This window comes from Ambystoma mexicanum, chromosome 3p (assembly GCF_040938575.1).
Source record: "Ambystoma mexicanum isolate Mex_15411 chromosome 3p, UKY_AmexF1_1, whole genome shotgun sequence".
In the NCBI taxonomy this organism is placed as follows: domain Eukaryota; kingdom Metazoa; phylum Chordata; class Amphibia; order Caudata; family Ambystomatidae; genus Ambystoma; species Ambystoma mexicanum.
In genome coordinates this window covers 736,243,517-736,269,485 of record NC_090925.1, presented here as the reverse complement: position 1 = coordinate 736,269,485, position 25,969 = coordinate 736,243,517, and the positions used below count along the sequence as shown (strand labels likewise).

Sequence of the window (25,969 nt, the reverse complement as noted above, 5' to 3'; positions counted from 1 at the left end):
TGAACAGTAGGTGTACTGTCTTTTGGGTGTTCGAAAAACAAATGTCGAACGAGTCCCCCGTGATGAGGTAAGGATAAACTGGAACTGAAAGTCTGCGCAGGTGTGCTGCTGCCACTGCCAGGACCTTGGTAAACACCTGTGGCGCCGAGGCTATGCCGAAGGGGAGTACCTTGAACTGGTTGTGTTTGTCCTGAATCACGAACCTTAGAAATTTTCTGTGCGCTGGCAGCATTGAAATATGAAAGTAAGTCCCCTTGTTTTAGCAATGGGATCACCTCTTGAAGTGTTACCATGCGAAACTTCTGGGGCTTTATGAACTTGTTCGCTGGGTGCAGGTCTAGAACAGGACGCATGGTGAGATCCTTTTTGGGTACAAGGAAGTATATTGAATAAATACCCTCGTTTACCTGAAGAATCTGGACGGCTTCTATGGTGTCCTTTCCCAGCAGCGCCTCCACCTCTTGGACCAGGATCTGCAGATGTTCCGGTGAAAGGCGTTGATGCTTCGGCGGTCTGAACTGTGGGGGTCGGGCGAATTCCACGCAATAACCGTGGGAGACCGTATTTAAACACCCACTGGTCTGAAGTTATCCCCTCCCATGCTTTGAGGAAAGATGTTAATCGCCCCCCGACCGGGGAGACATGGGAGGGGACCTGAACTTTGTTGTCATTTCTGACCCGAGGTTGACGCACCTCTGGAATTGGAGCCTCTGCCTCTATTCTTTCCACGCTTCTGACCCCTCTGGGGGTAGTAAGTGGGGCTTGCAGCCGGTTGACTTGCGTTAAAGTTGCCCGTGCCGAAATTATTTTGAGCGGCGCAGGCTTGTCCTCGAAAGGACCGTCGAGAATTGCTGCCCCTCTGTGAAGAGGGTTTTTGGGAAATTTGGTGCAGCGACAATAGTCTCATGCTCCTTCTTGGCTGTCTCCAAGGCATCATCTACCGCCTTCTCGAAGAGGTTGGCCTCTTCTATGGGTTTATTGATGATGGATGCCTGGGTCTCAGGCCTGAAACCCAACGTGCGCAGCGACGCGTGTCTCTTTAGGCGAGTACCCTGTGCGAGAGACCTGCCTGCTGTCTCAGCGGAGTCCAGGGTATTCTTTACAACATTTTGATTGGCAAGTTTACCCTCCGAGACAATGGCGAGAAGCTTGGCTCTGGTTGGTTCCAGAACCTCCTGGAGGCCTTCCTGGAGTAGGTTCAATTGGGCGTCGACGTAGCTTGCCAGTAACGTTGTGTTATTGGCAATCCGGACGGTATAAGCAGCCGCCGACGTGACCCGTTTGCCTAAGGCATATAACCTTTTGGACTCCTTGTCCGGGGGTGACTCTCCCGTGGCAGGGGGAACCCCTGCTCTCTTGCGAGTGTTGGTCACCACCAGCGAGTCTGGGATTGCGTGCCCTTTGATGTAAAGCGGGTTGGTGGGGGAGGGCCGGAAGAGTTTTTCGACCCTTGGGTTCACAGCCCTCGTCTGAGTGGGTGTGAGTAAAGAAGGGGCCAGCCATCTCTTTACAGAGCTCAAGAGGGGGATAGACTGGCTAGCCGGAGGCTTGTCATTAATAATGTTTTCCGCGAAATCCTGTTCAGGCAATGCCTCAAGCGTGGCAATTTTAAAGAATTCCGCTGCTTTTTTTCAACGGGTTGTTGAAAGCCATTTGATCATCCACCGGGGGAGCCTGCCTAACCAGTGTGGATGGGGGAGAGTCGAGGCAAACAATATCAGAATTGTGATCATCCTGCTGGGTGTCCTCCCAGTTGTCCGTTGCGCCTTGATCTTCCCCATAATTGTCCAGAAAAGAAGTCTCCTCTTCTTCTGTATAGATGTCTCTATACGTGTCCTTCTGGACATCTTCTTGATAATCAACATAGTGTTGAAAATCTAGGTGCTGGGCAACTTGTGTATGAGGGTTAGGGTCTACCCGAGCTTTTTTCGGCGGAGGTTGATCAGAAACACCGAAAACCTGCTGCAGCCGATCCATATACCCCTCAAATTGCTCCGTGGTCCACTTGGATGACACAAATGGACCCAGCTGAGAAGGAACCGGGTCCTCCGCCCTAAGGCGTTCAGAGGATCTCCTCAGGGTGCTTGAGGGGTACCTGGCTCTCTTCGTAAGAGTCCTCAGGATCGTTTTCCAAAACCGTGGAAAACCTTTCGGCGGATTGGCCCATAATTGTGGGCGAAACCGGTACAAGGCCCGCTGCCGTAGCAATCCTATTGATGCTCTTTACTGATAGTTACCGAATCTTCGGGGGACAACACCGCCGATGATGATGGCTTCCCGGGTAGAGGCCTAGTTAGACTCGTAGTTTTCGGGCCTGCATGAGCCTTGGAAACCTTGAAAGTTGTTGAAGTTTCTTGTTCAGAAACTTCTGCGTGTGTAGTTTGGGGAGTAGCGCCTTTCTTAAGTTTATTAAGCCCAGTCGTCATGCGCTGCTGCGGATGCGGGGAAGGCTTCGGATCAGATCCATCCGATGGCGCTTGAGCCTTCTTCGACCTCGTCGAGGAGGGCGCTTGGGTTGTGTGTTTTGTGTGGTGCGATTGTACGCCCCTGTCACCGGGTATGGTCCCTGTAACAAGACCGGAGTCGAGCCTAGAAGGGTCAGGGACGGGCGTGGCGGCTCTAGAATCGTCCGCCTCAAGGTCTACAACGTCCGCGTTGGACGTTTGGTCATCCAATGTACCCCCGTCACTCTCGGCTGGTGTCGCGGCAGGGGAGGGAGGCTCCACACGTTACATACCGTCTGCGGCCCACCGCTTCAACCGGCGCTCCTTAAGGGATTAGGTTTAGGAGTTTATACGCTGAACACCGCTTTATTGCTCTAGGGGGAGACAAGCGTGCACGAAGTGTGCTCGTCTTTCCACGGATATCTGACCCTTCACAGAGGGCAGAATCTAAATGGAGCACTTTCCATAGCAGAAGGGAAGGGTGACCAGACCAAAAAGGAAAGAAGTGGAAAAGAGGAAAGACATCTTATAGCAGTATGGCAAACCCCGAGCCCACTCTCCCTACTGTGTAGGCCGGCCAGAAGGGCCGACCACGTGGAGGTCCGAACGCCGGATCTTAGGTGCCGGAATCCACAGCCGTAGGCGGTTCCCCCGTAGTCTTCGTCGAAGATGTTCTTGATAGACGAAGTGACTTAACAGGGATTAAACCGACAATTCAGTAAGATAAACAATGTCTCATGAAGAGCTCCGCTATAGGGCGACCAGTTATCTGGGCGGAAAAAAACAATCTGAGGGACCTCGGCGCGTGAGGGATTTTTGGGTACTACACACGTCACGATAGCGATAGTGTTTTAGACACGCCTATGCCGACGTCCCCTTTCAGTCCCCCGAAAGACAAGATGAAATAGTCAGCGGTTAACACTGGATGTCGGACCATATGCACAGCATGTGATTCTAAGCAGATTAACAAGCATCAGAATTGCTGGTTTTCGGGCTGTGTAGTGAACCACTGGCCCGCCTTGGCACGTGTGATCGAAACTGAAAGCAACGCTGCAACAGATGCGTGCATGAGACCTCCCAGTCGGCCCAGCAGCTCAGTGACACCGAGGAGCAAGAGAAGGACCCCCGCTCACCCGGCAGATACTTAGCCAACGGTCAGTGGACTGTGAGGCCCCTCCGTCCCACGCGTGCTACATACTGTGAAGGCATGCAGTGGCAAACGGGGGAAGGAGCAGCACCTCACGCGGACAGCGACGGTGAGCTGCCCGAACCCTCGCTCTCTTCCATTCCGCTGTCCCGGCCTACCCCGCCCCATCTCGAAGTGCAGGACCCTGATCGTGAGGGCGGACCGAGAATACCAACTGCAGAGACACGCCTGCCCGCTGCAGGTCCTTGGGCCAGAATGCAGGAAGTGGCACACTACCTCACGGGGCTACTGAGCTTGGGGACCCTGACTCATTAAAGGAATAGCCACCCGGAAGGCAGCATAGATTAACTGATGAGCGGATGCCCTCTCGCTGAGAACTGGTCAGCAGCACTTACTCGGCTCCAAGTGCACCTGGGGGCGCTCAGGAAACGGTGGCAACTTGATTGAATGGAAAGCTTCCACCTGAACTAAGTTAACGGCGAAGGGTTCCTCCTGAGATCAATAAGAAGCGGACTCCCTCCCACACCCCCCCCCCCCACTGAGAAGTGAAAACGCAGTTGCCAACTCCTTGGTGCCATGATACAGTGAGTAAATGCTATAATTGGGCCCAAGATAGTCCTAGACTGCCTAACAGACATCGGTTGCCCCACATCAACGGCACAACGCCGGATCACCCAGAGAAGGATTGGGGGGGGGGGCACTCCCCTGGAGATACGGCCCATCCTCAGCTCTATGTACTATCCTGGTGCAAATTAAGTATAAATAGAAGTATAAACCACACAGTTTTTGGTAGAGAGCTGAGCAGTCAGGACTCCTGCACCGCACAGGATCGTCGGAAAAAGCAAACAAGATGGTGTCACTTCAGTTCCAGCAGCTGTAGATTGAAGCGCACAAGATGGTATCCCTCTCTCTGGTTAATCCTAACCAGCCTTGATAATGGTATCCAGGCGGCTTACGAATCGATTGGTCCCACCAACTCAAAAGGGAGAAGTCGTCCTTGAAGGGGCTTCTCGGTCGAGATGAACTTGGCAATTTGGACCTGCAGCAGGGCTTCACCAGGCAAACCAACGGTCCAGGAGTTGCAGCAGCTGTCCTCTTCCAGCTCTTCTTTGGTTATTTTGTTCCAGTGGTCGACTGCTTTGCAGTCCCAGAGACTCGCCTTTTAAACAGTTTTCCCCTTCATTCCAGTCTAGCTGTCACTCACCCAGAAGGGTGAATGTCCTTGCCGGACAGTCAGCCAGCTAATCACGCCAGAGTGCCTTTGGGTCTCCTAGGAGAATAAGCACAGGGAGTTTTGGACACGAGAATGTAAGCAAAAATATAAACATTGGCTTAGATCCCACAAAGCAGTTATGTGCAAAATGACTCAGAATAAATAATTGAGAAACTTCAAAATAAAAACTCTGAGTTTTGGAAAATTAACAACGAAGGGGCTCCCCATATGGCATTGCTGGCCGATGTAATAACAGAAGCCGAGTGGGTGAAACATTTCTCCACACTGTACAACAAAAGAGGAGATGCAAGAACGAGATCAGCCCCCATACATGAAAATTGGAACCTAAAGTTTGATAAGAGTGAAATTGAGGAGATAATTAAAAAAAGCCAGCTCCTCCAGAGCTGCAGGACCTGACAGTCTAACGAACCACACTTTTAAGCAAAAACCGGGACTGTGGACGGAGCTATGCTACGCCTTGTTCAAGAGGATATCGGCCAACTGCAAAAGTCCCAAATCATGGAAGAGTGCGATTATTATTCCCATCTTCAAGAAAGGAAATCGCACTGACCCCAAAGACTACCGCCCTATAGCACTCTTAGACGTGCTGGGGAAAGTCTATGCAACCCTTTTACAGCAGCAACTGGTGAAATGGGCAGCCGAATCAAAGCATATGGATCCACGGCAGACTTGCTTTGTTAAGGGCGTAGGTTGCGGACTGAACCTCCTCATGATAAATGTATTAAAGATGGAATTCATTAGAACTGGAACTAAAGTGTACTTGGCTCTAATAGACTTCTCCCACGCTTTTGATAGTATAGATCGAGAACTATTATGGGACAAACTGAAGACGTGGGAGTGCCCTGAAAAACTGTTAGCAACTATTCAAGAGCTCCATACCGGAACTACCATTCAAATCAGTTTAGACGAAAAGGGCACCTTGTCTGAGGCGATCAACACCCGTTGTGGAGTAAAGCAGGGCTGCCGACTGGCCGCAGTTATATTCAACCTATTTCTATCGGACATTGGAAGATCCATCAATGGCGTTTGATCATTCTCACCGAGAATAAATGGATGCCAAATAAGTTGGATGTTATATGCAGACGACTTATTACTGGATACCTCACCAATAGGCCTGCAGCGAAAGATGGATGCTGTAGACCTGTATGTAAGAGCAAATGGGCTACAGATCAACAAAAGAAAGAGTGGGGTTTTGACCCTGCAAAATCTGAAAACATCCAAGCAGAAAAAAAACAAATGGTACTTGGGGAATGAATGCCTCAGCAATGTGACAAACAAACGATACTTGGACATGCAAATGAACTCACATTTGAATGACAGCCCTAGGGAAGAAGTCACCAAAACAAAATGTCGACAATTTGCATGCCAAGCGAGTGTCCTACACAAGAAGTATGGAGAATTTTCCTTTACACCAGTAAGGAATTTCTATTGCCAAAAGGTGCCTAATATTCGGTGCGGAAAATGCATTTGGATGCTCTTCTGATGTATGGTCAACCTTAGAGAACATTTTCTGGTTAAGAGTCTTGCAACTACCGAAAGGAACATCTACTGCCTGTATTAGACATGAATTCAATCTAATTTCAATCAATGCACGTGTCAGCTGGAATCTTCTGAGTCTGTTCCGGAAGGTGACATTTGTGATGCTGGAAATGCATCAGAGGGACAGGGCCTCTGAATCCTTGTCCTTTACTGCTTTTTATCGTGTGTTCTGTCGTGTTTTCTGCCCAGGAGTCCATGTGGGACTCCTGGCAGTGCAGCTCTCTCTTTTGGTTTGGTGAACAGACCCATGGGATACCCTTATGGCACCCATGGGTAGGGGTACAACCCTGTGCCCCTAGTGTATGTTTTGTGGGCACCTGTGGGTGGCCCACAGAGCAGGGTATGGGCTGGTGGCAGCTCCATGCTGAATTTGACAGGTGCTCTGGGTGTCCTCCATTTTGGGATACCCAGGCCCTGCCATTGGGATCAGTTGATTCCTGATAGAAAACAAGATGGCCCCTGTGGCCTCTTGCTTTCTATTGCCTGTTATCTTGTTTTTCCCAAAGTCCTGGGAAGCCCTGACTCTGTCCCTTCCCCCTGACTGGCTGTTGCGTGGAAGGTCCATATATGGTGTTGTTGTGAAGGCCCAGCTAGACTGACTGGAGCCTTCCCATTGACTGTATGTTGTGGGTACCTCCTGTGGGTGGGACCTGGGTGAATGGAGTGGGTGACCAATATACACTCCTTGTTGTGGTTGTCTGGTTTCTGGCATGTGAGACAAAGACTGAGACAGCCCTGCCCGAAACTGGTCTGAATGCAGTGTGTAGTGTTGAATGGCTGGGTACTTGCCCCAATCCACATTCCTTGTTGTGAATGTCTGAAAGGGAGGAGTGTGGCCTGAATGCACTGTGTGCCTGATTGGCTGACTGACTGCATGAATGCCCTTCTGTGTGATTGGCTGCTGTGTGTGTGCCAGCAGTGTGGATGAGAGACAGAATAGTATATCTGGGGACCTCCCACCACTGAAAGTTGTTCAGAAGCGTTCAGAAGCTGAGTCTCCACTCAAGAGTAACTGGAACTGCTGACCCTCGACGCCCAGCTGGAAGAAGAAGACTTGCTGCTGCATTTGCTTCGACCGATCCGAAGGCTGCCGTGTTCGTCGAGGACTGACCCGAGAGAGGACCTGGCTAGGCGCCCTCTTCCCGTGCTCCGAGGGACCATCGAGCACCGCTGAATCTTCGCCGAAGCGCCCTGGAAGTCAGACCCTCGAAAGGCTGCCGACCCGAGACGGGACCGCCGAGGAGATCGAAGTGAAGCACCCGGACATCGACGCTGTCGAAGTCCATTGCCGTCGACCAGGGTTCGCAGGTCTGTGTAACCGCTGGAGGCCCGTCGAAGTTGTGTTGCCCAGCCGTGGGAACCACTTGGCGCCGTGCCGCCGACGACCGGAGCCGTCCGCTCCTTGCCTAAGAACATTTGACTCGAAGGACTCCCTCGTCCGCATCGTCGACCGCTTTTGTCCTGCCGGAGAAAGTCAAGGACGACCAATGCGCCGAGGAGAATCCGCCGGTGGGTTTCCCGCCACCTCACGACTCCAAAGACTCGAGCGACTCGACGCCCTTGCTGGGCCACCGTCATTCACAATCTTTGCGGTCCAGAACTAGTGTCGCCGAGGTGCCCCGCACGCCTCTTCCTCGCAGGACGCCGACGTCTCGACGCTGACGAGCACCGCTCGGATCGAAGCCTGCCGCCTCATCGACGCCGTTCTACCCTGTTTGTTGTCGGACGTTCAACGCCCCGTGTCTCCCGCTTGAAAGGGAAGGCATTCAAGAAGGGCCGTCGATTCCCCGACATCGAACACCGAGTTCCTCGACGCTTCTCGACGCCTCTCGACGATCCGTGACTCCTGCTTTAAAGGGGGTCATTCAAGAAGGATCTGTCGACGCCTCCTCGAAGAACTCGACTCCACCAGGTACATTGGGGGGGTAAAAACATTGTAGGAGAGAATAAGACTATTGAACAATATATGGACTGGGCTTGTGTTATATCTCTTTATTTTACAGGTTGCCCAGGTGGGGGGATCTCCACACAGAACTGTGTCCAGTAGCAAGGGCCAGTCTTCTGCCTATTGTTTCAACCATCTGTTATCTCTCCTCTCTCTATTGCTGGTTTCCTTCTTATTGATCTGCGTGCCATTTTTACAGTATTATGGATGCACTTTAATGAGGTCTAATATTAGTGGTACCACTTTAGAATTGTAGATATTTACCATTATTGATTTTCCTGAGCACAAAGTGCGTTGTTGTGATAAGTGTACATAACCCTTGAATATTAATTATATAAAGACTGTGTTTTCAGTAATACAGTGTGTGGACATTCCTTTGTGGGGGCTTGGGGATACACTGTACTTAAGAACCAGCCTGCATCACCTCCTGAGAAGCTAGGCCTTGATTGCTCGTCCATCGCTACCGTAATAGAGAATCTTGGCTGGGGTCCTCTGTGCCTCTCCTCTACCATATAGAGAGCGGAAGTACAGACCCCCCCCACCGGTCTTGACAACATTGAAGAAAGTGGCCCTGCAGTTTGAAATATTGCATAACCGAGGCAAAGGAAACCCTGCATGTCTCCTGTCACTCTGGAATAAACGCTGCGAGGAAATCTTGGAGTTTTACGACATAGATCTAAACTCTACACGAAAATCCAAATCTAGCGAAAACCAAAGTCTGGAGATTAGACTGGATTCTGACTGGGACCCAAAGAAATTCCAACATCTTGATGAAAGATGCCCCGAACAAACCCAGAAACATGAATACTCTGCTGAATCACATTGAACTGCATCCAGACAATGTCAGCAGACTCTCGTTTATAAGATTTTGTTTAAATGCCCTCAAAACCAAGGAGTGGCTAAGAGAGCTACGCAAAGCAGAAGCCACCACTGCAGAGTGTAGATTCTGCAAACAAGAGGAAGAAACTTTAAAACATCTAACATTGTTCTGTAAGGGCCTGCGGCCGCAAAGATCACCGACTTTGGGGTCACAGCTAATGAAATACCAAACCCAAAGTGCGGAGGACTGGTGGCAAGCACTGCTTGACTGCAGAGAGGCAATTAAACTATGCACTAATCCAATTTTTGTATCTGTTGGAAAAACTGCTTGTGTAACAACAAAAAAAGGGGAACATGCTTTGACAGAGCACAAAGTGTGGTAATTCAGGCTAATGGCATAATAAGGAGCTTGATGTCTTGGTGTTAATGTTGGGATGAGGGATTGTTCCATGCACGTGACTTGAAAACTCGTGTGTACAAATGTTATGTGGAAATGCTGAATGATAAATTCTTCTGTTCTTTTAAAAGGCTAATTTAGCCTATAAAAATAAAAAATGAAAAAAAACACTAAATAATCAAAGAACACAAGTTTAAAACACACATCAAAATACATGGATTGGGGGGGAAAAAAAGGTTCACACTTTTTCCAGGTAAAAAATCAAGTCCTAAAAATCTAGGATTGCTGGGGGTCTCCAAGGTAAAGGGAATGAGCACATTTATGTGAATTCTCCCTAAAACACCGAACTCCTGGAATGGAGTCAGACGGGTGCCTCTGGCGCATCGGCCATCTGGTCGAACTGCCTGCCACGTGCCTGCGACGTATTGCTCGGCTCACTGGGCCCAGCCTCCTCCAAGACTCTAGCGTGTGGATCACGAGGCCTACCCTCCTCCTCAGGCCTAGACCCGGTAGGTGTGACACCCTCAACCCGGGAGTCGGTAGAGCTGCGTTTAGTCGCCCCCTCGGACGTATTGCTGATACAAGGGCGGAGCCCCACGGATGATAATCCGGTACAAGAACCTTCCGGTCCCCCAACACTGCCACCAGGAGGATCCAAGGATCCCTCTGCCCGAAGGCCAGTAACTGCAGCAGCCTCGGTGCACATGCTGGTACAAGGCCCTGAATTGTCCCTCCCGCGCGGGAGAGTCCTTGGGAAGGCAACTCCTTTGCGGGTGCGATGGAAAATAGCGGCCTTACCTTGGGCCTGGCTCAGTGTTTCATGAAGTTCTTGAGGTCCTCTGGAGGCGACTTCTGGAAGAGCTCCCTCCACCTGGCTAGTCTGTTCTTCAGTCATTTCGATGACAGCAAGCCACACGCTGTACAAGCTTGCCAACCGTGGTCTGGCCCAAGGCAACGTAGGCAGTGGGGGTCTGAAGTTGGGAAGAGCCCATCGCAGGATGGGCACCTGCTGAACCCTGTGGAAGTCGACATGCGCCGGGGAGGAGCTTGACGCCCGAGGACCGGGTACCTGAATGATAAAAAGTCAAAAAAAAAGAGAAATATCCGCATGTGGAATTACATGGCAGAAGCAAAACCCAGGAGCACTAGTGAATTTGCCTCGTTCCCGTCAACGTGGAAAAGGGGACTGAGGTGTGGCGCCGGAGGGCAGAGTTAGGGTGGCGCATGCTCCCTGGGCCGCACCCCTGCGCACCTCTAAATTTAAAGGGGAAGAAGGATTTTCTGGTGAAAGGTACGCCTGTGTAGTATGGAGCAAAGGGGACGGGACATGAGAGTAGATTCTTTAGTCACTAAAGTAACACCACTACCAACAGTCTTTCACGTAAATGTACAATTGTAACAAAAATGCTACAGGTAAGTAAGCAAGGGGATACATTGTATCCCCCCCACCCTCCAGGACTGCATATAAAAGGTGGGGTGTGCCAGATCACAATATAAAATGTAAAGGGGATGAAAATCCCTCTTTACCCCTTGGGAACAGCAGTTCACCCAAGTACATTGTAGAGAAATTAACAGGGAAGCCCAAAGGGGCAACCCAGCCTAAGCCCAAAAGTTATAGCAAACTAACTCCAATCATACACTATGGAGAGACATTAAAATGTCACCCATAAAGAGAGTAAAAGACTAGGTGAGGGGGGAAAAAAGATTCCCCTTCAGCTAGGGACAAAAGAAAATAATCAAGTGCAAGCAAAAAGTTCTGGGGTTGAGACAGGTCAGGAAGATTTATTACAAAATGTGAAAACTTTACCTAACACTCCTCTGAAAACGTGCTCAGCATTTTACATAAAGGTGCGGGTGGCTGTCCAATCAAGAAAGCCAGCCCCCCCCAGTGGGAACTGGTTCCATTCAGGCACTCTGGCAGACAATGGACAAGGGAGTCCCCCACTTCCTGCCTGCACAGACACAGGGACACCCAAGGTTTCCAAAGAAAACACACTTGCACACAGACCCCCCTTCCTAGAATGGTAGAAAGACTAATGAAGAACCACCACGACAAATGGCTAAAAAAGAAAGGAGCCACCATGTTAGCACATGACCCTACTGTGCATAACCGAGACTGAATACAGTCTGCGGTAGAAAATACCACAATACTAGGTAGAACACGTCCACTGCAACCAGCCATAAATATAGGGTTGTCTATGTGACTAAAAATTCACAGGAGCAAAGGAAAGGGGAATACAAGGTATCCCCTTAACACTCCACATAATACAAATGATCCACTTATCCTTAAGAATCCATGTTAACAATCCCATTGGCTGAGAGGAACCTCGAATGAAACAAGGTAAATGGGTTGCAGTAGTGATGGTATCTTAATTTAAACTTGATACTTAAGGTAAATGTTAAACTAGTGTTTCCCCGCCTGATGACAGGAATATTAAATATTGTAAAACTGAAACATCCAATGCTGGAGAATTTAAGGTTACTTACCTTGAAGTCGAGCCATTTTCAGGAGAAGTACCTATATACATAGGGACAACCTAAGTATTTCACCATTGTGAATGATCCAAGCATGTGTCAAACCTCTTGTGAATGAACCTCAACTACCATAGGGTTTAACATTGATAGTTTCGCCCATCTTAATGGAAAACTTGCAGATCCTGTTAAAGTTGCTCTATAGAAAAACCTTCCCAACATTAACACTGCAAAATATACTTTAAAGGTAAGGCAGTATTAAGAACACACAGATAATGTTAAGGTAACATTAAGGTAATGGAACTGTACTCACATTCTGCCTATAGAGGCCATCCATCTTTCCAGGATATTTCTCAAACTGGCAAAGAAGGTAAGAAAAAGCAATAAGAATCTGAATAATTAACTGAATTGTGCATGGCAGAGGATCACTACCAGAAGATAGATACAATCTAGTGAGGGGTGACAAACCAGCTGCCAGGGAGAGGGTACAGTAGACACAGGATTATGTAGATTGGTAGGTAAATGAAAGAGGGGAGAAAGCAGTGAAGGAGAATAGCAAGTACAGGAATGAGAATGAGAAATGTAAAAAAAACAGCAAATATTTGAGACAAGAAAAGGATGTTCGAGACCACATTTTGCAATTTTAGTACTGGGTGCAGGTGGCACGTGGGTGTAGTCAGCCTACCAGTCTCTGGACCTGCACTGCCTCCTGGCCACCCCCTACACCGGGGTCTGTATCTATACCCATATAGTCCCCCACCCACTTCTCTTCTGAAATTAGAGATACCCTATCTGCGTAACCTAGCACTTGCCAATTGCTGGCTGCACTACCACCTTTAATTATTTTTATTTATTTTTTCTGTCCTCTCCTCTGTTCCGCACTTTCCTCTTTCCCTTCCATGCACTTGCGCATACTCAATGTCACTGGGCCTAGTAAGATCGTTGTTTTTGTTGTCCCCCGTTGCCCTCCCTTTGCCTGGACACACTCTGAAACACTTGTGTACGAGCGCAACATAAATAAAGTATCATTTCAGTAAATCAGGAGGCTTGTAACGGGGTCTTTGTCTCAAGATTAAAGCCCCAGCTTTGAGCCTCGTCAAAGCATGAGACTGCCATCTTCCCTGTCAGGAATCAGGTAAGTGCGCACACTTTACTCTCCCTCCACCCCAATTTCCACATCCCCAACACCACTTTGTGCTTGTTTGCACCCCGCCAGCAACACTGATCTCTGCGCATCTGTGTCGCAGCAATGCCCATGGAAAGTGACGTGTAGTTATTTTCCCATAATCCATGGTGGCCATTTTGGTTTGTAGTTTTTTCCAAATTGAGAAACAGCAAACATGCAGTTTGTCATCTTGAAAAAAATCTATTAGCATCCCAGTAGACCATGCCGGTATGCTAATAGCAATAAACCCCTCTGGGCGGGGCTTTACCAGGGCAGGTAATGTGAGGCTAATGTTAAATAACTTGCTTCTTTCGGGCTACTAACTGGCACAGGCATTATCAGGGCCGGTAAAGCCACCATCCGTCGGGGTTTATTGCTTACATTTTCCAAGTCCATATTTTATTGTGTTGAAAGGGGGAAATTGGAATGTAAAATCTCCTAGGGGAATTTGGATAAGGAATTGAATATGCATTTACAGCACGAAATGTGGCTACACAGCATACCAGGAAAACCCCCAACTATCCTAGAATCTGCTTTGCATGGTGTAAGGTGAGAGTTTGTAAAGTCCAACTGGTGTGGGACTTCACAAGACTTCTCTTGATATTAGGGACCCCAACTCTTAATATAGGCCTTGTTAGGCAAGATTGTGTGCAGTATCCTTTGGAAGACTATAGCAACCTTGACCTCCTGTCAATAGGAACTCAACCTTTGGTATAAGTCAGTTTGGTACAGGTTGGTAGTGTGGCTGAGCAGCCAGACTTATCTCAAGAGGGGTCAATGTGAGCAGTAGGGTTGTGACACAAAGCTTCACAGTGACAGTTATTCAAATAAACACTTACACTCAAGGTGTCTTGATTAAACAATTTATTGAACAGTCAGTTCAATAAGCCTTCTTCAGAAGGGAGCGAAATATGTAACAATTATAATGCACTTCAAAACACTGTTTCTCTCAATCAGATGATAGCCATTGGGGTTGGCACACACACTTCCTGCACCCTCAGGTGACAAATAGCTGGGACACTATGGACATTGATTTATCACTCGCACATTTAGAGCAATATCGAGTTTGGGGTGCAAAAGATTAGATGGAGAAATAAAACAAAGGTTAACAAAGAATACATCAACTGGTAAGTACTTTTTAAACCTTCCAATGCAAAGTAAATTAACCCTTTCCTGGAGGAAAGGCAAAAGCACTAAGTCAGAGGTAAGAAGAGTCTCAGGGAGCCATGACAGCCAATGTTAGTTGAACAAAGTCTAGTGGAGCCGAAGATCTTTCCTGGCAAGTAAACGTTTTGCATAACGTTTTTAGAAAAGTTCATAGAAATAAGATTCACTTGAAAGTCCACAAGCTGGGAGGCTTGTGAGGGGCAAAGCTGCAAGCAACTCTGCACTGGCAACAAAGACAAGTCACAAGTGAGAACAGGCAAGGCTACACAACAAGAGGCAAGTCCTCTTAAGTTTACAGTACCTTTGGTTAGAATAAATGGTTCCAGCAGGCTTCTGTTCCTGTATGGCTCTGCAGATCCTGCTGTTACTGGGCCTCAGTCGTGGGGAGAAGGAGTACTTCTGGGGACTCCTGCAACACAATGGGAAGATAGTCGGCAGCTAAGGTCAAACTTCCAATCAGCTGCACTTTGCGGTTTCAGCTCCTTGCGTCTGTAGCAAATAGCAACACTGCGGTTCTCGGATGCCACTTCAGACTTTCCTCGAATCGGGGGTCCAGCATTCTGTTGAGGTGGCTCAGGCTTGGTCAGTCCTGCTTCAGGGAAGTCCAGAGGATCTTCCTGGCACTCAGGTCAGACTTAAAAGCGATGCACTCGATCTGGTGCTCCTCTCCCTGGCACTTCGGTTCCAGCAGCAGTGGATCTTACAATAGAGTGCTGGAGGGGTTACTTAGTATCCCCTTTGTCTAGCTTCTCATGTAACAATTTTATGTTACCCTTTCCTTGATGGATGGCCGGTGGCAGTGGTTTACATTTATCTACCGTGGTGTGCATTTACCGCAGGCTGCGTTCACAGCTGCACTAAAGTGCCCAAGGGTGCAATTTTTGTCAAAATGGCTGTGGTCTTTTTTTCTCCATTTCTTTGTGGAAAGGTCCTTCTTGAGATTTAATCTGCACGCCAAACCAGATTTGGTCCCTTTGTTCACTTTGCCTTTGGTGGGATTCATGAGTGAAGCCCGCCTCTGGCTCTAGGGTGTCTGGCGGGGGCAGGAAGTGAGGGAGGTGCCCAAAACTCCCTGTGCTTAGTCTCCTAGGAGACCCAAATGCACTATGTAGTGATTGGCCGACTGACGGTCCGGCAAGGACAGCCACCCTGCTGGGAGGCAGACTACTAGGCTGGAATGAATGGGAGAGAACTGAATGAAAGGCAGAGGCTTTGGCTTGGAAGGCAGAGTCGACCACTGGACGAAGAAACCAAAGAAGAACGTGAAGAGGACACATGCAGCAACTCCTGGACCACTGATGTGCCAGGTGAAGCCCTGCTGCTATGCTGAAACTCCAAATTCGTAACAGAGAAGCCCCTGCAAGGACGTCTTCTTCCCTCGAGTTGGTGGGACCAATCAACTCCAAAGTAAGCCACCTGGACATTCTCTTGAAGCTGGTCGACTTTCTACAGCGTTGCGCTCCAGGAAGATCCTCCGACTCCCAGGAAGCAGGACTGACCGAGCCTGAGCCCCCTCAACAGAGTGCAGGACCCCAGAAGCAAGTAAAGCCCATCTTGACAGCCAGGAACCACTGTTGGTATTTGCAGTATACGCAAGGAGCTAAAACACCAAACTACCTCTTGTTTGAAGATTGCCGGGTGTGAGCGGTGAACGTCCCATTGCAGTGCAGGAATCCCCAGAAGTCCTCCCTCTTGTCCTCACGACTGAGGCCCAGGAACAGTGAGATCTGCAGAGCTGCTCAGGAACAGAAGTCATCTACTGCACTTTTTCTTCAATGAACAAGTTACTCTCTTACCTGGTAACGTTCTTTCGATGGGATGTTCCGACAACGTATTCCATATCTATGACGGTAATCACCAAAGCTGTGCTGCTTGGGAAAATCTTTCGGCATCTGCGTCCTGCGTCGATACACTGTCCTCGAGGGCCTCAGTCGAGCCAACGTCATCGGATGGTATAAGTAGGACGCACAAGCCTCAGTTGTACTTTCTTCCTCAGAATGTGTGGCACCAATCTTCTGCCAGTATGACCACAGAAAGCCTTGTGGAAACATAAGCTGCAATCACAAATTCTGTAGCGGGGTAGGCAGGGAGGGAGAGATATGGAATACGTCGTCGGACCATCCCATCGAAAAAACGTTACCAGGTAAGAGAGTAACTTGTTCTTCGAGGGGATTGGGTCCTCCAACGTATTCCATATCTATGACAGACTCCCAAAGCAGTACCAACGTAAAGAGGTGGGAAAAGAATTTAGAATATACAATTTTAGAATGCCCAATCAAATAGCAGAGTAAAGGACCGCCTTGCCAAAGGCCAGACCCTGCCCATGGATGGAATCTAGGGAGTAGTGACGTACAAAAATATGGACCGAAGCCCAAGTGGCTGCTTCACAGATCTTACGAATAGGAACCCCCCTCTGCAGGGCAGTAGAGGCAGCCATACCCCTAGTAGAATGGGCCCGTACGCCTACTGGAGGGTCCTTACCCGCCAAGCGGTAACATTCAGAAATTGCCAAGATAATCCATCTAGACAAAGTCTGCTTAGTAACATCTTGTCCCAAACGCCTTCCAGCGTATCCTACAAAGAGCTGATCGTCCACTCTGACCCGGGACATGCGTGAAATGTAGACACTTAAAGCTCTCCTAGCATCTAAGCTATGGAGCCTCTCCTCGTCTTTACCAGGCTGCGGAGGAGGATAAAATGCCGGAAGAACCACCTTCAGGCTTAAATGAAATTCCGACACCACTTTAGAAAGTAAGGAAGGACGGACAAACTCTAAGGACAACCCTGTCCTCATGAAACACAGTGAAGGGTGGCTTAACTGAAAGTACAAGGTTCAAACCCAACCGGGTACCTGGAAAGGTGACAGAGGGAGCACATTAGTGAGCCCTTTCAGCAACTGAGAAATTAAAGGGATTTTAAAATAAGAACACTCCTCAGACGAGCGCTTAAATATAGACAGTGCCGCCAGGTAACCTTTAATGGTACCCACTTGCAGGTCCTTGTGGGCTAAAGAAAGCAAAAAAGACAGAACTACAGAAATGTCACATGAAAAAGGATCCATATTCTTAACCCTGCACCAGTCGCAGAACTTTCTCCAACGGCAACATTACAGGGACTTTGTTGCTGGACGTCTGGTCTAAAGCAAAACCTCCATCACGTCTTCAGGGAGGTCCCAATCCTTATACCTCAACCTTTCAGAAGCCAAGCGTGAAGGTTGAGGTATCTGACCTCTGGATGGAGAACCTGACCCTCCCCCCCCCCACTCCCGTGAGAGCGGATCATCTCGGTAGGGAAGACGGCGTGGAGGGCAGATGGACAAGTCGAGAAGGTCCGGGTACCACGTCCTCCGGGGCCCATGCCGGAGCAATGAGGATCATCAGGGAACAGAACCTCCATAACCTCCGCAGCACTTGCGGGATGACGGGGACTGGAGGAAACGCGTACAGCAGTGGGAAGGACCACTCCACCACGAACGCATCTCCCAAGGCTTCCCCTTGGAAGAAATTCCCACAAGCAGAACCTTTCGCACTTCCGGTTGACACTGGAGGCGAAGAGATCCACTTGAGGGGTCCCCAAAGGGCGAAGATCTCCAGGAGAATCTCCTGACCCAACTCCCACTCGTGAGAGATCGCGCTCTGCCTGCTCAGAACGTCCGCCGTCTCGTTTTCATCTCCGGCCAGATGGAACAGCCAAGATCGGAATTTCCTGCTGGATGGCCCAGAACCAGAGCTGCATCGCCTCCCTGCACAGAGGATGTGATCCTGCCCCCCCCCCGACCCCCACCTTTTTGTTGAGGCAGTGCATGGCCACTGTTGTCTGCCAGAATCAGGACATTCTTTCCTCGCACAGTCGGCAGAAAATCCTTCAGGGCAAGCCTGACGGCCCTCAGCTCCAACAGATTGATATGGAGACTGGACTCCGACGGAGAACAACGACCGCCGACTGTCAACTCGTTGGCATGAGCTCCCCATCCCGTGAGGGATGCGTCCGTCACTATCGTCACCTCTGGCCAGGGTAGCCAAAATGGAGCCCCCCCCCCATCAGATTGCCTTTGTCAGCCCACCACAGAAGATCCTGGGCGACCGAGGCAGACACCTGAATGGGGTCGGACATCCTGCCGGAGGACTGTGACCACTGTATCTTGAGAGCCCACTGCAAAGATCTCATCCGCAGTCGAGCCTCTGGCACCAGAAGAATGCAGGATGCCATGAGGGCGCGCAACCTCAAGAACTTGAACGCCGGGAGACTCTGAGCATGTCAAAACTTGTGTACCATCTGCTCAATGTGACGAGCCCTCACCTGGGGAGGAAAACACTGCCCCAGGGAAGTGTCGAGCACTGCTCTGATGTACTGGAGCCGCTGAGTTGGCGTCAAGTGGGACTTCTTTAAGTTGAGGGAGAAGCCCAGCTTGTGAAGGGAGTGGCAGGTGACGGACAGATGATCCAGGACTTGCTCAGGTATGGGTAGACGTGAATCCCCCCTTTCCTGAGATACGCTGCCACCACCACCATGAGCTTGGTAAAGACCGTCGGGGCGGAGGTCAATCCAAACGGAATAGGACCCGGAACAAAGTGCAAGTCGTCAACCGCGAACCTCAGGTACTTCTTGTGCTTGCTCGATTTGTAAAAATACAGCCTTTGGGCAGCTACTGGCGCCCTGTGTTAGTGCATAATTAAAAAAGATAAGCAATAGATTCTTGTTGATGTTGTCTTGCTGGCAGCTCAGAATCCAAAAATACAGTCCCCCTTAGGCTGCCCAGGGGTTAGATAATCAAAATAATACAACAATACTGTATTGTTTGGTATGGCGCCTTTTTATTGAACATTCATATTATTCACTGCAATAAAATGTCTTGCACTTAATTTCCACTTTGGTCTAAATTGATGATATCCTAAATACTCTCTTTAGGATTTAATTATGTCCTTAGAAATTGCAATTGTAATTGTGTCCTTAATGTCCACTTCTGATGTCCACTTTTACCCTTTTGTTTGGGTTAGTTGTATCCTAAATATCCTCTTTAGAATTTATAAGTGGCCTAAATGTCCTTGATTAGGTTGTGTCCTTACGATTTGGTTGTGTCCTTGTTGTCCTCTATTGTCCTCGACACGTGTTTCCCCGTCTTTTTATCTGACGGTTCTTCAGGAGATCTTTGTATAGTTGTTTCTTTCCCCAATTGGTCTGTTTGAATTTCATTATCTTTATATTGACCATATGTCAATATCAAAAATAATTTGTTTTAATATGGTTCTTCTTTAGATTGGAAAACACTATAACTAAATGCGTTGTTTCTTGTTGTGAAATTGCCTGGAATTGCCTTATTTTACTTTCTTTAGAAAACATCCGTTTTGCAGGTTTCCATTCATTGTGTTTTTTCGCTGCTTTCAAATACTTGTGATGTATTTGGTTATTAAATTGATTTCCGTGATCTCCGTGCTTCTCGTTTGCCTGGTCCGCCTTCTTGTTCTGTCTTCCTCGTTCGTCTCCAACTGCAACCGCTGGTACTTCTTGTGCTTGGGATGGATCGGCACATGAAAATAAGCGTCCTTGAGGTCTAGAGAGCGCAACCAGTCCTGAAGTTGAAGGGCCTGGAGGACTTCAGAAAGAGTAACCATCTTGAACTTGTCCTTCCTGAGGAGCTTGTTCAAACCGCACAAGTCAATGATGGGTCTCAATCCCCAGTCTTTCTTCAAAATCAAAAAAATAAGGGGAATACCATCCCTTGTTCCTCACCGCTACAGGCACCAGTTCTATGGCGCCTTTCTCCAGCAGGGATTGTATTACCTGCACAAGGAGCGGATCCGGACTCTTCAAAGAGATTCCCTGGTGGATTGTCGCAAGGCCTCTGCCGGAAAGGAAGACAGTAGCCGTGGGCTATTATCCCCAGAACCCACACATCTGAAGTAATGGCACGCCATTCTACAAGATGCTGCGCCAGCCTTCCCCCAACCGGCGAAGCATAGGCCTCATGACTGAGCTGAAGCGGCTGCGGAAGTGCCTGAGGGCAAAGAGGCAACTGCTCAAGCGGCCTTGGCACCTCGAGTACCTTGTTTTCCACCTCTGGCACTCCTACGGTTGCCCCTTTGACTTGCAGCTCCTCTCGATTTACTAAAGGACGAGTAATATCGAAAGGAACCTCCCCTCCATTGCTGTCCCCTAGGACTAAAAGGCGGAGGTTGGCGAACTGCAGCGCCCAACGACTTCGCTGCAGCTTTGGAGGTCTGCAACCTCTCAAGGCTCTCGTCAGCCTTGCTGCCAAAAAGATGTTCACCATCAAAGGGCATGTCGAGGAGCGGGGCTTGCACATCAGAAGCAAACCCCGACTTCCAAAACCACGCAAACCTGCGTATTACGGTGCTCGCTGCCATGGACCGGCTGACGCAATCAACCATGTCCAGACCTAACTGAACGGATTCACACATGGCATCCTTGGCATCCTGCACGATAGCAAGGAAACCATCCCATTCCTCCCCTTCGGGAATATGATCAGCCGCTAAGGAAATACAGTTCCACAGAGTGTGCGTGAAACGAGACAAGGCACAGAGAGTTGGCAGCCTGAAGCGCCATACCCCCAGAAGAAAACACCCTATCAGGAGGGATGGTGGGGTACGACGCCCGCTTTGCTGGGGCTGTAGCCGCACCACCAAACTCTCCGGAGTAGGGTGCGTGGTCAAGTAGCAGGGGTCGCCACTGGCTGGGCGATATTTCTTCGGCAAGCACTTGCTCACTGCCGGGAGACTCTCCAGCGAAGTCCAGTCCAAGCCACAGCCACCCTTCTCTGCAAGGCCATATGAATGGCAGCACCGGGTCAGTTGGTGGACCTTGGTCGAGGATGTCAGTCAGGTCATCCTGCTGAAAGTCCCCAGGGACACTGGGGGAATGGGGGGGTATGTGAACACCCCAGGTAATCCGTGACCCTCGACATCAGGCGCCGGTACGAGGACTTGGCATGCGTGCCAGGCTCAGGCCTACCGAACTTCACCTCCGGAGAGGTGTCCAGACCACTGGCATCGTGCAACGACTGATGTAGGTCCTCAAGTTGGCCATGACCAGAAACAATGTCTTCAGGAGCCTCTGCAGGAACCACACCTTCCTCAGATCCCTCATCCACCTAAGAAATATAACCCAGAGGCAGAAAGGAGGGCACAGAAGAATGAACAAAGACATGTTTAGCCTTGGCCAGCGCCTTTCTGAGGGGTGCCACCGTGCCATGGGGCACCTCCCAAAAAGCCACCTCGAAAGGCTTTGATGGAATCGGCGTCGAGCGCGGCGCCGACAGCGTCGACACAGGCCTCGAGGGCGGAGCCCTGTGCGTGTCTCGACAGCCTGGGCGCCGATGACTTCCTCGGAGGCGGAGCCTCGAGAGAGTCAGTCGACGACCGCGGGGCCGCAGGCGTCAATGTCTTCCTCGAAGACATCACAGGTTCTCACGGTCGAGGGCGTCGAGGACCGGGCATGACTAGAACGATTCCCCTTGTCCGAGCGGGACTTTTCCCGTGAATCGTGCCGACCACCCAAGCCCGAAGGCGTACGACCAGTGTCTCTAGTATGGTCACGGCCGGCTCCTCTCGGAGGCGCATACGGACCGGCGCCCTGTGATTCAAAAATCAGCAACATCTCCTTACGGAAGGAAGCCCATTCCTCAGGAGTCGAATGCTTGGTGGGACAAGCAACCCGCCGACGTCCTCAGAAGAGGACAGCAAAGGCGACAGATGAAGGCGCTTCCGTGAGTGCCTCGAAGAGGCAGAGGAATGGCGGGACCTACTCCGGGACCGAGACCTCCCGGGCCGATGACGATGCGTAGAGTCGCCCCTCGAATCGTCAGTCGAAAGCCCAGAGGACCTCGACTTACGAGGCTTGGTCACCTTACCTACAGAAAGCTTCTTCTTACGATCCTGCAAGGCCTTCGAAGTAAGCGAATGGCAGTCCACATCCACACAGTCATCCGTGTCATGGTCCTCACTGAGGCACCAGAGGAAAGCGACGTGCGAATCCGTCAACGACATCTTGGACCCGCAGTCCCGACACTTCTTAAAACCCAGCCGCGGGGTAGAAGACGACGATGAAATCATGCGATATCACAAACTAACAGGTTCGAGGAACCGAAAGAACAGAACTCAGAAGAGTCGAGGCGCGCCGAGATCTCCAAAGCGAACACGCTTGCGGAAAAAACGGAACTGAGGCTACGGGCGTCGTCCTTATAACATCCGGTGACGTCGGCTTGACGGAGGCCCTCGAGGACAGTGTATCGACATTGACACAGGACGGAGACGCCGAAAGACTTTCCTAAGCAGCACAGCTGTGGTGATTGCTGGCATAGATATGGAATACGTCAGAGGACCCAATCCCCTCGAAACAAAAGTACTGTAAAAATCTGAGAGAATTTACCTCTTGCGGTAGAGTTGCTTGCATCTTCTACTACTCAAGTCTAACAGCTTGTGGCCCTACATTGATTCTTCTTTTCTTCAAAGCCTTCTAGAACATTGTGCAAATACTTTTCTTACTTACCAGCAAAGAAATGTTTCAGCTCATATAGGCTTTTTCCCCATTGACTTTGGCTTAGCCTATTCCACTGAATGACTTATTGGGGGATCTGAAAGTAATTGCCTGCTTAAAGAATTAGGTCTCTTGCATGTTCCAATAACCTTTTCCTTTGACTTACTCCTAAAGGATTCTAAATGCAACAGTGATATATTAATGTCCCCAGCACCATAGCTTTTGAAGTCATCTGAGGGTGTAGGTTGTGTCGTGGGCCATCCCAAAAATGTACTTACTGATTTAGAAATATTAGCAGTGTATTTTGTGAAATATATTTGTGTGTTGTTTTACATTGCTCCCTTCTGAAGGCTTACTCTAACTGACTTAATTATTAATTTATTTAACAATCAAGAAACCTTGTGTGTAAGAGTTTATTTTAATACTTGTCACTGTGAATGTATGTGTAACTCCCCTACAGCTCACAATGAACCCTCGAGAGATAAGCCAGGCTGCTAAACATGCTACCAACCTGTGTAGTACAAGCTTATACCAAAGGTTAGCTTCCTATTGCCAGGATGTCAGGGTTGTTGTAGTGCACTCAAAGGGCACTGCATACAATCTTGCCTAACAGTCCTTGCAGGGCTTCTCTAGTGGAGGCAAATTCGGAGCCTCGGCACAGCAGCATGGCTTCACCGTGCAAACCAACGGTCCAGGAGTTGTAGCAGGCTTCTCTTCCAAGTTCTTCTTCGGATTCCTTTGTCCGGTGGTCGACTGTCTTCCAAGCCAAAAAGCCTCACCTTTTATGCAGGTTTCTCCCATTGATTCTAGCCTAGCCGTCAATCACACAGCAGGGTGGCTGTCCTCCAAGGACAGCTAGCTAGTCAATCACCTTTGGGTGGATTCCTGTAACCAAGGGGATTAAGCACAGTGAGTTTCGGGCACTTTCTGCCCCTGCCAGACATGCTGGAGCCAGAGGTGGGCTTCACTCGTGAATCGCTCCCAAGGCAAAACGAACAAAGGTACCAAAGCCTGGTTTGGCACGCAGAGTAAATCTCAAGAAGGACCTTTCCAACAAGAAATGGCAAAAAAAGATGACCGGGGCCATTTTGACAAAATGGGCACCCATGGGTGCCTCATTGCAGCTGCGAACGCAGCCCGAGGTAAAAACAGACAATGGTAGGAAAAAAGTAAACCACTGCCACCAGCCATTAATTGTAGAAAGTGTAACATAAAAATGTTACATGAGAAACTAGACAAAGGGGATACTAAGTAACCCCTGCAGCACCCTATGGTAAGATAGTGTGTGCTGGGTCTAGAAAGTTAAAACATTTAAGTAAAGTCAATTTCACTTCTCTGCTCTTGGAAACACCAAGAGAAGGTATTTAAACCTTTGGGAAATTTAAGACTTCCCTGTGCCACTACACTGAAGGTGCAGTGTGTCACAATGTAAAGATGATGCCTATGGAGTTTGTCAGACTCCAAAGTCAAAAGAAACAAGAGTCCAAATCACAGAAAAACACATGAGTGTGGGAAAAAGGGCTCACTGTCTCCAGGTTAGGAATTAAAATTCCTAAAGTCCAGCAAAAAGAGCTGGGGATCTCCAAGGTAGAAGGGAATTAGCACATTTCTGAGAATTCTTCCCAACTGGCCTGTACTACACAAGTCGGTACAGTGGCTGAGCAGCCAGTCTTATTGTAGGAGGGGTAAAGTGAGCTGTAGAGCAGCACAATGAAATCAGTACACACAAGGCTCCAAGTAAACACTTACACACTTGAAGTATATTAAATTATTTATATATACACAAGTCAAACTAAGCAAGCTTTAATAAGGTAATAACTAATAGTAATATTCAAGGGAAGAATTAATTAATACAAGAACCAATAATGTAGGCAAGTAATTTCTTTCTATGCTGTACAGTTCAAGCAACCAGCGTGACATCAATAAAGATCAGATATGGGATACATTACTCACCGTAATCTTATTTCTAATGCTTGTATCTGCTTAGATTCACATGCTGTGCATAGGCCGACATCTAGTGGAAGCTGCGTAGTATTACAGTTTGTTTTTTGAAACTCAAAAAGGGGTGTCGAACTAGGGCGTGCCAGAAATACTATCCCTAGTGTGACGTCCACTGTACCCATGATCCCTCACACGTGTAGGACCCTCAGATTTTATTTTTTCTGACACGAGGTAGCGCGAGTACAGAGTATCTAAGCAGATAGATAAGACTACAAGCATCCATGCGCCTTCTCTCAGAGGGGAGGAAGGGCGGGCGCATGTGAATCTAAGCAGATACAAGCATCAGAAATACGATTACGGTGAGTAATGGATCCCTTCTGAGGCTTGTGGAATCTGCTTAGATCACATGCTGTGCATAGATTAGCGAGCAGTGTTAGAAGGAGGTGGTATGTGAGAAGTGTCATGAGCGAACAAATGTCTTAGAACCGCTTGTCCCACTTGAGTATCTGTCTTGGAATGAGTGTCAATGCAGTAGTGCTGAGTAAAAGTGAATAGAGCTCCATGTAGCTGCTTTGAAAATGGTGTCAAGGGGTACATTTGCAATGAAAGCCAGAGTGGCCCCAGTACCTCTTGTAGAGTGGGCCCTTGGCGTAAAAGGCAGTGTTTTTTCTGAAAGGGAGTAACACAGCTGGATACGGTTGACTATCCATTTAGAGATGGCATCTTTAGAGACGCAATCTCCTTCTCTGCCTGTAGCTACAGAGATGAACAGTTGATCTGTCTTTCTTAGCAGTCTGGTCTGGTCTATGTAGTAGAGGACCGCTCTTCTCACATCTAGTGTGTGTAGTTTCACCTCAGCAGAGCTTTTGGGTTCTTTAAAAAAGGCCGGTAGCTCAATGGACTGGTTAACATGGAATTTAGAAATAAACTTAGGTGAGAACCTAGGGTGAGTTCGTAGAACCAGCTTATCCTTATGGACAGTAAAGAAAGGATCCTGCATTGACACAGCTTGAATTTCACTGACCCTTCTTATGGATGTAATGGCTACCAAGAAGGCAGTTTCATAAGTCAGGTGTTTGAGACTAGCTTTTTTGCATGGGTTCAAAGGGGGGGGTCCCATGAGTTTAGCAAGCACCACATTAAGGTCCCACCCTGGTGGTGGGTTAGAAATTGGAGGGTGGAGTCTCTTCACCCCTTCAATAAAGG

General features: G+C 48.9%; 1 protein-coding gene across 2 annotated transcripts in view; it reads right to left on the bottom strand.

The window, feature by feature from the left end:
* The window catches only part of FBRS (fibrosin), a 710,625-nt gene that overhangs the window by 279,806 nt on the left and 404,850 nt on the right, over positions 1-25,969 (bottom strand). For both annotated transcript variants that reach the window (XM_069651625.1, XM_069651626.1), the window contains exon 10: positions 12,311-12,355. In XM_069651625.1, the coding sequence (XP_069507726.1) occupies positions 12,311-12,355 (45 nt within the window). The remainder of the gene's footprint in view (positions 1-12,310; positions 12,356-25,969) is intronic.